Source organism: Dendropsophus ebraccatus, chromosome 2, assembly GCF_027789765.1.
Source record: "Dendropsophus ebraccatus isolate aDenEbr1 chromosome 2, aDenEbr1.pat, whole genome shotgun sequence".
NCBI lineage: Eukaryota > Metazoa > Chordata > Amphibia > Anura > Hylidae > Dendropsophus > Dendropsophus ebraccatus.
This window is the reverse complement of record NC_091455.1, coordinates 163,001,766-163,014,996: the sequence shown is the minus strand read 5'-3', so window position 1 is coordinate 163,014,996 and position 13,231 is coordinate 163,001,766. Positions and strand designations below refer to the sequence as shown.

The 13,231-nt window shown below is 40.9% G+C and overlaps 1 protein-coding gene across 2 annotated transcripts in view; it reads left to right on the top strand.

The window, feature by feature from the left end:
- The window catches only part of RBMS3 (RNA binding motif single stranded interacting protein 3), a 426,067-nt gene that overhangs the window by 111,255 nt on the left and 301,581 nt on the right, over nucleotides 1-13,231 (top strand). For both annotated transcript variants that reach the window (XM_069960405.1, XM_069960407.1), the window contains exon 2: nucleotides 1,908-2,074. In XM_069960405.1, coding sequence (XP_069816506.1) covers nucleotides 1,908-2,074 — 167 coding nt within the window. The remainder of the gene's footprint in view (nucleotides 1-1,907; nucleotides 2,075-13,231) is intronic.

The window sequence follows — 13,231 nt, the reverse complement described above, 5'->3', positions numbered from 1 at the left end:
CATAACACCTTTTTTTAGCTAAAATAATGGCTATTGTTTTTAAAATTCCAGCTGTTATTTTATAATGGCAGCCATAAATAATGATCAAAATGATTATTAATGGACATCATAATCAAAAAATGGCAGTTTTTTTTTTTATAAAAACAATGTTGTGGGAACATAGCCTAATAGAGATAATTCATATATGATTCAAAACTAATGTAGATATGTGAACAGGTTAAAAAAAGTCCATATTTTGCAAAAGCAGGTGGTAGAGCAATGAGCACATTGATTATTTGGGTGGCTGTAAGCAATTACGGACGTTATTATATACAGCGTATGCACCGCTGTCCAATTTCCTTATGATTTTAATGGAGCACATTATTATATTGAAGATACGGCTGTATTTTATGTTTATTTTACTGTGTATGAACAAAAACGTAATCTAGACAAAAGCTCTCTTTGATTTATCTTCTGAATTTATATTTTCCCCTTTAATTCCACTTGTCTACTCCCAGTGCACAGAATTTGGTAGCTTCTTAGAATATTATTGAGAACACACTGTGTTTCTCTTTTTCTTTCAAAACATTTTGCACATCTCACTAACCTAACTTTAAACTTCCTCTGTATGCTAGCCTACAATGGCATTCCAGCAGCTAAATAACCCCCTTTCACATATCATAAAGTCCCTGGGGGAGATTTATCAAACATGGTGTAAAGTGAAACTGGCTCAAATGCCCCTAGCAACCAATCAGATTCCACCTTTTATTCCTTACAGACTTTTTGGAAAATAAAAGGTGGAATTTAATTGATTGCTAGGGGCAACTGAACCAATTTTACTTTACACCATCTTTGATAAATCTCCCCATGTTTAAGCTGAGCTGCATTTTTATTAAGTACATACTGTATTACTACCTCCGTGTACCTTTTTTGATCACAATACACCCTATACCCTATACACCTCAATCAGGGAACAAACAAAAGAGGTTCTGGAATTTTTAATTAAGTTCTGTGTGAAAAGTCAACTGTAAGGATCATTTCAAAATATGTTTATATGTAGGGGGGTTTCTCCGGAGCAGGTGTAGATCTCCGCACTTGCTGCGATGCAGGCACAGTTCTCGATGGATTTACTAAGAGCCGTGCACCTCTTTAGTAAAAACAATGAAGTAAATGGGGGCAGGACTTGATTTATGACCAGAGTATGCTGGTTTTGATAAAAATCTTCAACATAAAACTCTCCCATAGTGAGTCCTTACTTAAAGTAGTTTTTATTCTACTAGTATTGACCCACATAGTCTAGATACATGGCGTCAGCAGATTTTCTATAGGGGTAAAACATTGGGGGAATTTTATGCAAGGGTGGGAATATACACCTGGTGTAAACTGCCCAGAGCAACCAATCACAGCTCCTCTTATATTTTACCAGAGCTGAAAGCTGTGATTGGTTGCTGTGGGCAGTTTACACCAGGTGTATATTTACACCCTTTCATAAATCTCCCCCATTGTGTCTTAAAGTATGTTTTCCTTCCTTGTGTAATACACATAGTGCCCCAGTGTCTGGTAAATTCTAAATATATGTCCCTGTGTGATGGTTTAAGGCTTTCAAAAAGTTTTTTTTTTTAGTTTCCCAGCAAAACTCTTTAGGGTACTATACAGAATTCACTACAAAAATTCTCCATCAATGCAATGAAATTATTATTAAAACATTATTATTATTATTATTATTATTATTATTATTATTATTATTATTATTATTATTATTATTATTATCTGAAAGTTTGAAGGAATTTGTTACCTACAGTATATACAACTATGTTGATTGAGTGTTTGAATTTCTGGTATTAAAAAAATAAATAAAAAAATTGATATGAAGTAATAGTTCAATGTGAGATTCTTGACTTTAACACTGTGTTGTTTGTGTGTTGCAGCAGTCCTATGCACCAGCCCCCCATCCCATGGCTCCCCCCAGTCCCAGTACGAACAGTAGTAACAACAGCACCAACAGCAGTGGAGAACAGCTGAGTAAAACAAACCTATATATAAGAGGACTTCCACCTGGCACAACAGACCAAGACCTCATTAAACTCTGTCAACCGTAAGTCAAACTGAAATTATATATGTATATAATTTGCTGGTTCTTATTAATGTTTTATACATTGATCATTTAATCGAATCTTCTTCATTGAACTTTGACCCCATACAAGCCATTACCAAGTGAGAAATGCAAGTAGTAAGAAAAGTAGTAAGTACAGTATATATAGTCCTCTACTTCTTTATTTATAAATAATGTATGCAAAAAAAAAAAAAAAAAAATGATAGAGCAACTTCAATTGAATTGAACTTGATAAAACCTAGAAAGAGGTTTGCTTGTATAGACTGAAAAAGTTGTATGTTTTCTTTGCAAATTTGCCTTTTACAACTGTCCAAAACATTTAAGTTCAATTTACATTGCACAGACATGTATTTCCAATATAACATTCTAGTTAAACACATGTGTGACTAGAGGTTTATGAGGAGACCCCAGCAGAGCCAAGCAGAAGTCCTAGAGCCCTGTTGCTTTAGTGATCATGGAGGTCTAAGCTCCCAGACCCCACCGCTAAAACTTCTAACATATTACTAGCTAACATATCCGAAGTTTGTTATAATGACAGGTATCAGTTTAATTTATGGGTAAGCTGGTGTTAGGAATAAGGGACAGGATGACACAAGGACAGGTGAGCCCTGAAGCTGACACCCGCACCGCTTTCCCTGCCTACTTGCTTCTGAAGCCCTAGACGGCAACGGGCAACAGACAACTAGACGGCAAACCCTGATCTTAACGAAATGTAACACAGAACAAAACAAGACAAATACAGACAATAAGGCAGAGTCAGGGGTCCAGGTCAATAAAAAATGAGCAGCACAGTACAAAACAGAATCCAAGAGGGTAGTAAAATAGTCAAGAGCCAGAAGTCAGATAACCAGAAATGCAATGCAGGAAATAATGCTAGGTCAAGATACACTAGTAAACTAGGCACTATCGCAGACAAGGCATGAATACAAGTGAAGGATACTTTTGGGACCAGAAGTCCCAGCCTAGATTAAGCCCAGCAGCTGACTGGTGGTACCAGCTGTCAGTCAGCCTAATTACAAACAGCTCACACCTAATCCTGATTGGCCAGGGTTGGTTAGGCCCCGAAAACATCATAAAGAAGCGCCGACGTGCCCCCAGCAACCCAGCTGGCTGCTAAAGACGCCATCAGTGTGCCCCTAGCAACCGGCCAGGCTGGTCGACAAGGACGCACTGCCAGAGAGCCGGATGCGTGCTCCGGCAGTGAGAGGAGCCGAGCGTGCGGTCCAGCTCCTGACAGCTGGTATCAGGATTTCAGTGCCACCAAAACTAGAATAAAGATATATTCACCACGGGAATGTAAAATTAGATACATAAACCTGTAATTAGGGGGTAAACATTCTCTTCTACATTTCACCAAGCTTTAAAGCAAATGTACCACAAGATTAACTAAATAAAGCTCATACCATATGATCAGCACCACTGCACAGATTCTAGTGGTGCATTCTATTTCTCATACTGCTGCCCAGTTTCTGAAATCTTCTCCCCTTTGTAAATGTGCAAATCTGCTACTTGGGTGCACTAAAGATGGGAAGAGATAAATAAGCCCGGAGCCAGCCTCCGTTGCACCAAAGAAAAACATTTGCATATTTACAAACAGAGGAGATTTCAGGAACTGTGGTTTGAGGAATAGATGGCATTGCTCGAATCAGATGGTATAGGAATCTTTATTTAGTTAATCTTGTGGTACATTAGCTTCAAATTCAATAGCAAAAATAATTGCAGTGTGTTTTTACTAATAAAGATAAAATGCTAAATGCCTTTGTTATAATTCTTCACCAAATTACTCCCCAAAGGACCTTCTTTTCAAAGTTCTTCTGTTATTTTCTAAACTCATGCTTTACTTATTACTAGCTCATTTTGTTATCAGCTGAAAGACACAGTCCTTGCACCAGTTCAACATGAATGTCACAACTAAGGACATTTAAAAGTAATAGTATCAGTATAGATCCCACAGGTACTCTTTTAAATTCTGTTTACCACAAGAAATGTTTGCCATCTCTCTTGAAACCACTGTCTTACAAAGTGTCAATTTACGACCCAATCCCAGTGCATTTCAACTTGTTTATCAGTATTCCAGAAGAAACAGTGTCAAAGGGTTAATTGAAAGCTAAGTAAGCCCCATCTGCTTCTCTATTCGAAATGATCAAGTTATCGGGTCTGTTTTCAAGTAGTGCCGTTTACTGGGGATACCACACAGTGTTCAGAATTCTGGATCAATCTTAAGAGAGTGAATAACTTGATAAAGTTGAAAAAGCACAAAACTATTGCTAAAAGATGAAAGACTAGGGGTGTTATTTTGAACTTCTTGTCCATATGCCTGTCCTACTATGTATACGTTTATACCAAGTATATTGAGGAGAATTATCCACAGATACACCAGTCTTAAAGGGGTTATCCAGTGCTACAAAAACATGGCCACTTCCTTTCAGACACAGCACCACTCTTTTCTCCAGTTCAGATGTCGTTTGCCATTAAGCTCCATTCACTTTAATGGAACTAAAATGAAAAACGCCACTCAAACTAGAGACAAGAGTGGTGCTGTCTCTGAAAGGAAGTGGGCATGTTTCTGTAGTGCTGGATAACCCCTTAACTAAATTCCTGCCCTTATGTCCATCACCAGATTTATAGAGAGACACCTGCCTCTCAATAAATCAGGCCAATCTGAGGCTGCAACGTGCCTGAGATATCCATGCCAGCTCTAAGGGCCCTATTACACCAACAGATTATCTGACTAAGTTTTTTGAGCCAAAGCCAGGAATGGACTATAAACAGAGAACAGGTAATAAAGGATAGACTGAGATTTCTCCTTTTTTCAAATCCACTCCTGCTTTTGGCTTACAAAAATCTGTCAGATAATTTGTTGGTGTAATAGGACCCTAGGCCAGAAGTAAAACCTATTACCATGCAGTCATGACGATAATCATCTGATTTGCTAATTTTATGTATTTGAGAAATATCTAAATTTTTCAGTACCATTTGATCCTCTTTAAGTTGACACAAGAGGTACAAAGGGAACAGTGGTATGACTATAGTAGTAAGACTTACAGATAAGGAGAGGCATTGACTATGGTCATATGAAATCTGTGCAACAAATTGTGTACATGTGATTATACCCTTTCCTAAGAGCAAAGCACCTCTGGACCATAGACTCCTGCATAAGTCCCACAACCGCTTTATTTACATATATACCTTGAAAAGTCAGAATGGTGGGGGTCCAATCTCCCAGAACCTTACTATTTCTAAGAATAGGGAACCCTTAGTAAAAGTCAACTGCAGGAAATTTAAATTGATATTTGTAGCAGAATCCACACAGAAAATCCTTTTCAATTTATCTGTCACCTAAATGCTCCATATTACCTAAAATTTAAGGTGTATTGAAAAAGAGAAAAAAATGCACTGTTATTCATTTGGATGCTGTCTATTAAATTTGCTCTTAGACAGCTCTGATGAATTATCTTATACTAAAAATACCCTTATCAATTTTTCCACAACTTAGCACTATAATCTGCCAATAAACTTTGAGAGTACCACAGCATATAGACCATTAATAAATCTGCATACTTACATAGAGAAACATGTTGCTGAAAATGTGCGCTGTATTTATAAGAAATATCTAGTATAAAGGGAATACTAACATATTGTTATATATATATAGCTGTGTCACTGGGGATATATACTTCACAGAGTGTCTTGAAGTAAGGAAATGTCAATAAGGCAATTATAGTATCTGCAACTAGTGCAGAACCTGGCCAGAGAGAGATTCTAGTACTGGGCATCCTAAGCCAAACCTGGATTCATTGCACAGTGCCTCAGATCCATGAGGGACTAGTACCCTCCATAGAGCCAAAAACACAGAAAGTTGCAACAACCAGGAAAATTCTCTGTGGTGTCCGAAGAGCTGATACTGAACACAACTTTCTGAGTTCACAAGTTCACAAGAGATGTTGCAAATCTGTTTTCTGATGTTACATGACCAACCTCCCATTGGAAACACTTGTTCATGAGCTAATATGGCAACTTTCAAGATGGTGGTAATGTTGTTGACAAATCCCAAAAGATACAACCCCCCAACACTCATTACATGCTTGGGTATTCAGATATGTAAAAAAAAATGACAATTGACTTGTGGACACCATCGGATGTGCCCGCAAATTAATTAGCCATTCACTTCAAAGTAAAGTGCGGCTGCCGTCTGACTTTACATTGTGTCAACAGCTATTATTTATCTGGAAATAATAGGCATGTACATTATTTTAATGCAGGCTCTAAAGAAAGGACACCCCTACAGTAAAGAATGGACGCTGATTCCATTGCAATCAGCGTCCGTTCTTTACATAAAAGGAACGTAATGTGAAAAATAGCTTTAAGTAGCGCTTAACAGAAAAAAGCTGCCACAGAAAGAATAGAGATAAGTTAACTCAGTTTAGTCCTCCTGATGTTAGATATTGGACACAGATCAGTGTTACACACTTTTCTTCAATGTTGCGACAATAATAATGTGTTGGTATCTGAAGCTGTGCTGCTTAGTAGATGGTGGCATGAGGCACAGACAATTCAAAATTTTAACTAAAATTCTAAGGGGGTTAGCATTAGAAAAACAAGGCTACTTTCATCCAGAAACAGTCCGACTCTTGTCTCCAGTTTATGTGAGATTTTGCAATTCAGTTCCATTGAAGTGAATGGAGCTTAACAGTTAACCATACCTGAGCTGGAGGCAAGAGTCACTGGATAACCCCTGGAATTTTAGTAGCACAATTTTAGACTTTACAGAGGGGCATAGGCTATGGCGCTAATGTAAGTGGGAATTCGGGGCACTACAGCCGTGAAGCCTATACGCACTGTCCACCAACAATAATATGCATTTTTGAGGAAAGAGACCACTAAGAAATTTTTTATAAGGTAAGATATGAAATTTACAGTATATAAGCTTGAGAATGGTGCGGAGAACTCCTTATATGGAAAGGGGGACAATATAACATTAAGTACCAAAATGGAAGATATTGAGGATCAAATTGGGACATCCTGAGGATTTTTTGGGACAACCTTTATCACCACTACTAGTATAAGTACATTATGGTGGCCTTAAAGGAGTACATTTTTATCAGACTGAAGCAGTTACCCAAGGACGTAGGAAAGAAGATTTTATGAAACAAAAAAAAAAAAAAAAAAAAGATGTCTAGAGCTGAGACAAAGTGGATTTTAAATTTAAACACGCTGAGCCCAAGGGGATTAAATTCAGAAACTAAATTCTTTGCCTTTTAATTTAATATATTTAGAACATTTTATATTGGATTCTCTTGTAATATTAGTAGCCAGTACCAGGTCTACAAAAACCCAAGAGGTAATATCAAATAAATAATACAAATAATGAATATCAGACATGCGAAAACAGCATATTTATAAAAATAATCATCTATTCAAACAATTTTCATATTGTGTGCTCAGAATGTAGTGATATAACGATATGCAATAGTGTTTTGTTTATAGAACAGACTTTTTTTCTTCAATTGTTGATATAGTCCAAATAATTTTTTATTTTATATTAACCATAAATGTGTATGATATGTAAATGGCTTTTAATTCCCTGGTAAAGAAAAGGGTTCTTAAAGGCTCAACTAGGGCTTAACTAGAAATTGGATATTTCTAAATAAATAAATAAATGGATATTTAACCCCTTCATGCTGCAGCTAGTTTGGGCCTTAATGACAGGGCTAATTTTTCAAAATCTGACCTGTCTCACTTTATGCTCTTATAGCTCAGTGATGCTTTAACGTATGCTAGCGATTCTGAGATTGTTTTTTCGTGACATATGGCACTTTATGTTAGTGGCAAAATTTGGTCACTACTTTGTGTGTTTTTTGTGAAAAAGATCAAAATATCATGAAAAATTAAAAAAATTTGCATTTTATGAACTTTGAAATTCTCTGCTTCTAAAAAAAGAAAGTCGTAGCACATAAATTAGTTACTAAGTCACATTACCAATATGTCTTCTTTATTCTGGCATAATTTGGTAAACATATTTTACTTTTTTAGGGTGTTATGGGGCTTAGAAATTTATCAGCAAATTATCACATTTTCGTGAAACTGATTTTTTTAGGGACCAGTTCTTTTTTTAAATGGATTTAGAAGTCTGGTATCCTGAAAACCCCCATAAGTGACCCCATTTTGGAAACTACACACCTTAAAGAATTAATCTAGGGGTATAATGAGCATTTTAACCCTACAGGGGCTGGAGGAAAGTATTCACAATTAGGTAGTAAAAAAATTGAAAATTTAAATTTTCCAATAATATATACGTTTAGATTAAAGTTTCTCATTTTCAAAAGGAATATGAGACAAAAAGCACCCCAAAATTTTTAATGCAGGTTCTCTTGAGTACAACGGTCCCCCATATGTGGGCGTAAACCACTGTATGGGCACACAGCAGGGCTCAGAAGAAAGGGAGCGCCAATTAGCTTTTCCAATGCAGATTTTGCTGAAGAAGTTTCTGAGCGCCAGGTGCGTTTGTAGTGCCCCTGTAGTGTTAGCAGAGAGAAAACCCCCCATAAGTCACCCCATTTTGGAAAGTACACCCCTCAAAGAATTCATCTTGGTGTGTGGTGACCATTTTGACCCCACAGGTATTACAGGAAAGTATTCAAAAGAAGACAGTAAAAATGAAAAACTCGAATTCTTCCAATAATATGTTCGTTTAGTTTGAAATTTCTCAATTTCACGAGGAACAAGAGGAAAAAAGTACCCCAAAATTTGTAACGCAGGTTCTCCTGAGTACAATGGTACCCCATATGTGGGCATAAACCACTGCATGGGCACACAGGAGGGCTCAGAAGGGAAGGAGCGCCAATTAGCTTTTTCAATGCAGATTTTGCTGCAGAAGTTTCCGAGCGCCAGGTGCGTTTGCAGTGCCCCTGTAGTGCCAGCGGAGTAAAATCTCGCCATAAGTCACTCCATTTTGGAAAGTGCACCCCTCAAAGTATTCATCTTGGTGTGAGGTGAGCATTTTGACCCCACAGGTATTAGAGGAAAGTATTCAAAATTAGACAGTAAAAATGAAAAACTCAAATTTTTCCAATATTATGTTCTTTTAGTTTGAAATTTCTCAATTTCACGAGGAACAAGAGGAAAAAAGTACCACAAAATTTGTAACGCAGGTTCTCCTGAGTACAATGGTACCCCATATGTGGGCATAAACCACTGCATGGGCACACAGGAGGGCTCAAAAGGGAAGGAGCGCCAATTAGCTTTTTCAATGCAGATTTTGCTGAAGAAGTTTCCGAGTGCCAGGTGCGTTTGCAGAGCCCCTGTAGTGTCCACAGAGTAAAATCTCCCAATAAGTCACTCCATTTTGGAAAGTGCACCCCTCATGGAATATATTTTGGGGTGTGGTGAGCATTTTGACCCCACAGGTATTTGAGGAAAGTATTCAAAAGTAGACAGTAAAAATGAAAAACTCGAATTTTTCCAATAATATGTTCCTTTAGTTTGAAATTTCTCAATTTCACGAGGAACAGGAGAGAAATGTCACCCCAATATATGTAAAGCAGGTTCTCCTGCGTAGAACGGTACCCCATATGTGGGCATAAACCACTGCATGGGCACACAGCCGGGCTCAGAAGGGAAGGAGCGCCAATTAGCATTTTCAGTGCAGATTTTTCTGAAGAAGTTTCTGAGCGCCAGGTGCGTTTGCAGTGCCCCTGTAGTGTCAGCAGAATAGATTCCCCCCAAAAGTCACCACATTTTGGAAAGAGCACCCCTCAAAGAATTCATCTTGGTGTGTGGTGACCATTTTTACCCCACAGGTATTAGAGGAAAGTATTCAAAATTGGCCAGTAAAAATGAAAAACTCGAATTTTTCCAATAATATGTTGGTTTAGTTTGAAATTTCTCAATTTGACGAGGAACAGGAGAGAAAATTCACCCCAAAATCTGTAACGCAGGTTCTCCTGAGTAAAACGGTACCTCATATGTGGGCATAAACCACTGTATGGGCACACAGCAGGGCTCAGAAGGGAAGGAGCGCCAATTTACAGGAGCAAAACCGCAGCTAGTAATGGTTATTAGAATAGCGCAGTTACTAAAATAAAATAAAAAAAATGAGACTACAGGTAAAGTGGGGTGGTTACGGGCAACCAGGGGTGGTTATGGGCAACCTGAGGTGGTTACAGGTAATCTGGGGTGGTTACGGACAACATGGGGTGGTCACGGGCAACCTGCTGTGGTTACAGGCAACGTGGGGTGGTTACAGGCAACGCGGGGTGGTTACGGGCAACGTGTGGTGGTTATGGGCAACGTGTGGTGGTCACGGGCAACCTGCTGTGGTTACGGCAACGTGTGGTGGTTACAGGCAACGTGGGCTGGTTACAGGCAACGTGGGCTGGTTACAGACAACGTGGGCTGGTTACAGGCAACGTGGGCTGGTTACAGGCAACGTGGGCTGGTAACGGGCAACGTGGGCTGGTTACGGGCAACCTGCTGTGCTTACAGACAATCTGGGATGGTTACGGGAAACGTGGGGTGGTTACGGGCAACCTGCAGTGCTTACAGACAATCTGGGGTGGTTACGGGCAACGTGGGGTGGTTACGGGCAATGTGGGGTGGTTATGGATAAACTGAAGTTCTTATAGGCAATCTGGGGTGGGTACCTGTAATCTGACATGGGCACCGCAATCTGGAGGGGGTCATTGGCAATTTGGGGTGGTCAGAGGCGACGTGTGGTGGTCAGAGGCGACGTGTGGTGGTCAGAGGCGACGTGTGGTGGTCAGAGGCGACGTGCGGTGGTCAGAGGCATCGTGGCGTGGTCAGAGGCATCGTGGCGTGGTCAGAGGCAACACGCGGTGGTTACGTGCAATCTGGGGGGGGTTACATGTAATCTGGCATGATTACGGGGAACCTGGGGGGGTTATGTGCAACCTGGAAGGGTTACAGACAATCTGGGATTGTTACTGATAAACTGAAGTGCTTATAGGTAATCTGGGGTGGGTACATGTCATTTGGGGTGGTTACGGGCAATCTGGAGGGGGTCACTGGCAATTTGCGGTGGTTACGGGCAACGTGCGGTGGTTACGGGCAACGTGCGGTGGTTACGGGCAACGTGCGGTGGTTACGGGCAACGTGCGTTGGTTACGGGCAACGTGCGGTGGTTACGGGCAACGTGCGGTGGTTACGGGCAACGTGCGGTGGTTACGGGTAATCTGGGGAGGGGTTAGGGGTAATTTGGGAGTAAACTGCAATTATTACTATAATAAAAAGTGTGTGTTTTATTTTTTTGTATGTTTGTCACTTTTTGTACTTTATACATTCATTTTCACTGTATTACTATGATTACTGTGATATTTTCTATCTCAGTAATCATAGTTCAGTGACAGAAACCAAATTGGTCTCTGTCACTTTAAATTTTCAGAGCTTGGCTGGTTGTGAAGTGCATGCGCACTTCATAACCAGCCAGGACGTCGAGGAGGAAGGAGCTCCAGGAGCAGGTAACGTATATGGGGAAGGGGGGGGTGACTGGGGGACGGGGGTGACAGGGGGGGTGGGGGGCGACTTGGGGGGTGGGGGGACATCACTTTTTATCCCCTGTCACCAATCATTTATGGTGACAGGGGATAAAAAGTGCCGGGAGCACATGGTACAAGCGATCAGCGGTATATAGTATATACCGCTGATCGCTTGTACCGGGACCCCACAGGGTGGCGGAGAGCATGGGGCTTTCATTCATTTTAACTTTTTAATCGCTGTGAACCGACGTTAGTCGGTTCACAGCGATGGCGGCGGCCATCTTGGAAATGATGGCCGCCGGGGGAGGGGGGTTAGTTATCGGGGCACTAGGGGGGTCTGATCTGGGGTCTGATATACACTTATTTCATCTCCCCCCGCCGTAGATTCACGGCGGGGGGAGATGAAAGGCGGCGGCACCGGTAATCCTCTTTACCGACGGCCGCCGCTATAACGTTAATAGCGGCGATCGTCGGTAAGGGGGGGGCCGGGACGGACCCCACACACTGCCCCAACCCCTCAGCTACCTCCGGTAGCCGGGGGGATGGGGTGGGGGCCGTCCCGGCCCCGCAGCCTTATTCTCTGCCATCGCCGTAAAAAGCTGATGGCAGCAGAATAAGGCCCATTAGTGACCGCCGTAGAAAGCCGTATCGGCGGTCACTAAGGGGTTAAAGTGACTCTGTACCCACAATCTGCCCACCCCAAATCGCTTGTTTCTTCAGATAGCTGCTTTTAATTCAAGATCTGTCCTGGGGTCCGTTCGGCTGGTGATGCAACTATTGTCCTTAAAAGCTACTTTTAAACTTGCAGCCCTGTGCCAAACTGCCGTGGCCTGGAGTGACTATGCATTAGGCTGGCACAACCTATCTGTCCCTCCTCCTCACCCTCTTCATCATTAGGAATGCTCCAGGCAGGTTTTCTCCTATTCCTCACCTGTGTAAGCACGACACATGGGCTGGATCGTTAAGGCACCTGTGCAGTTTTCACTGCAGAGGAATAGGAAAAATCCTGCCAGTGGCATTCCTATTGATGAAAAGGGTGGGGAGGAGGGACAGAGGGGTGGTGCAAAATTAAGGCACAGATACTTTAGGCCACGGCAGTTTGGCACGGGGCTGCAAGTTTAAAAGTTGTTTTTTAGGACAATAACTACATCACTTGCCGAACGGACCCCAGGACAGATCTTGGATTAAAAGCAGCTATCCGAAGGTACAAGTGGTTTGGGGGGGATAGATTGTGGGTACAGAGTCGCTTTAAGTGGTGTCATGGCCGTCATTTGCATAAACCGGCTGTGTTTTGGCACCAAAATGACGTCCATCCAAAATAGTGACAGTAAAATGGCCAAAATAAAACGTTGTGTTAACATAGCTTGTTAGTGTACACTCACCACCGCTTATGTGGGCACGTATCAAGACATGAGAAGGGCAAAAATAAGAGTTGGTGAACAGAAGTCATGACGATTTATCTGCTTCCTGGACAACCCCTTCAAGCACTACCTAAATTATTATTTTTTCCCTCTACTACAGCTGTGCACTATGAATTATAAGACTGAATACATAACATGACCTGCTTTTGTTAGTGTGTGCAAACTCCTTTACCCTTGAATTTATTCTAACTTATCCCCATAACTAGTCCCTCTGCTCTATTAAA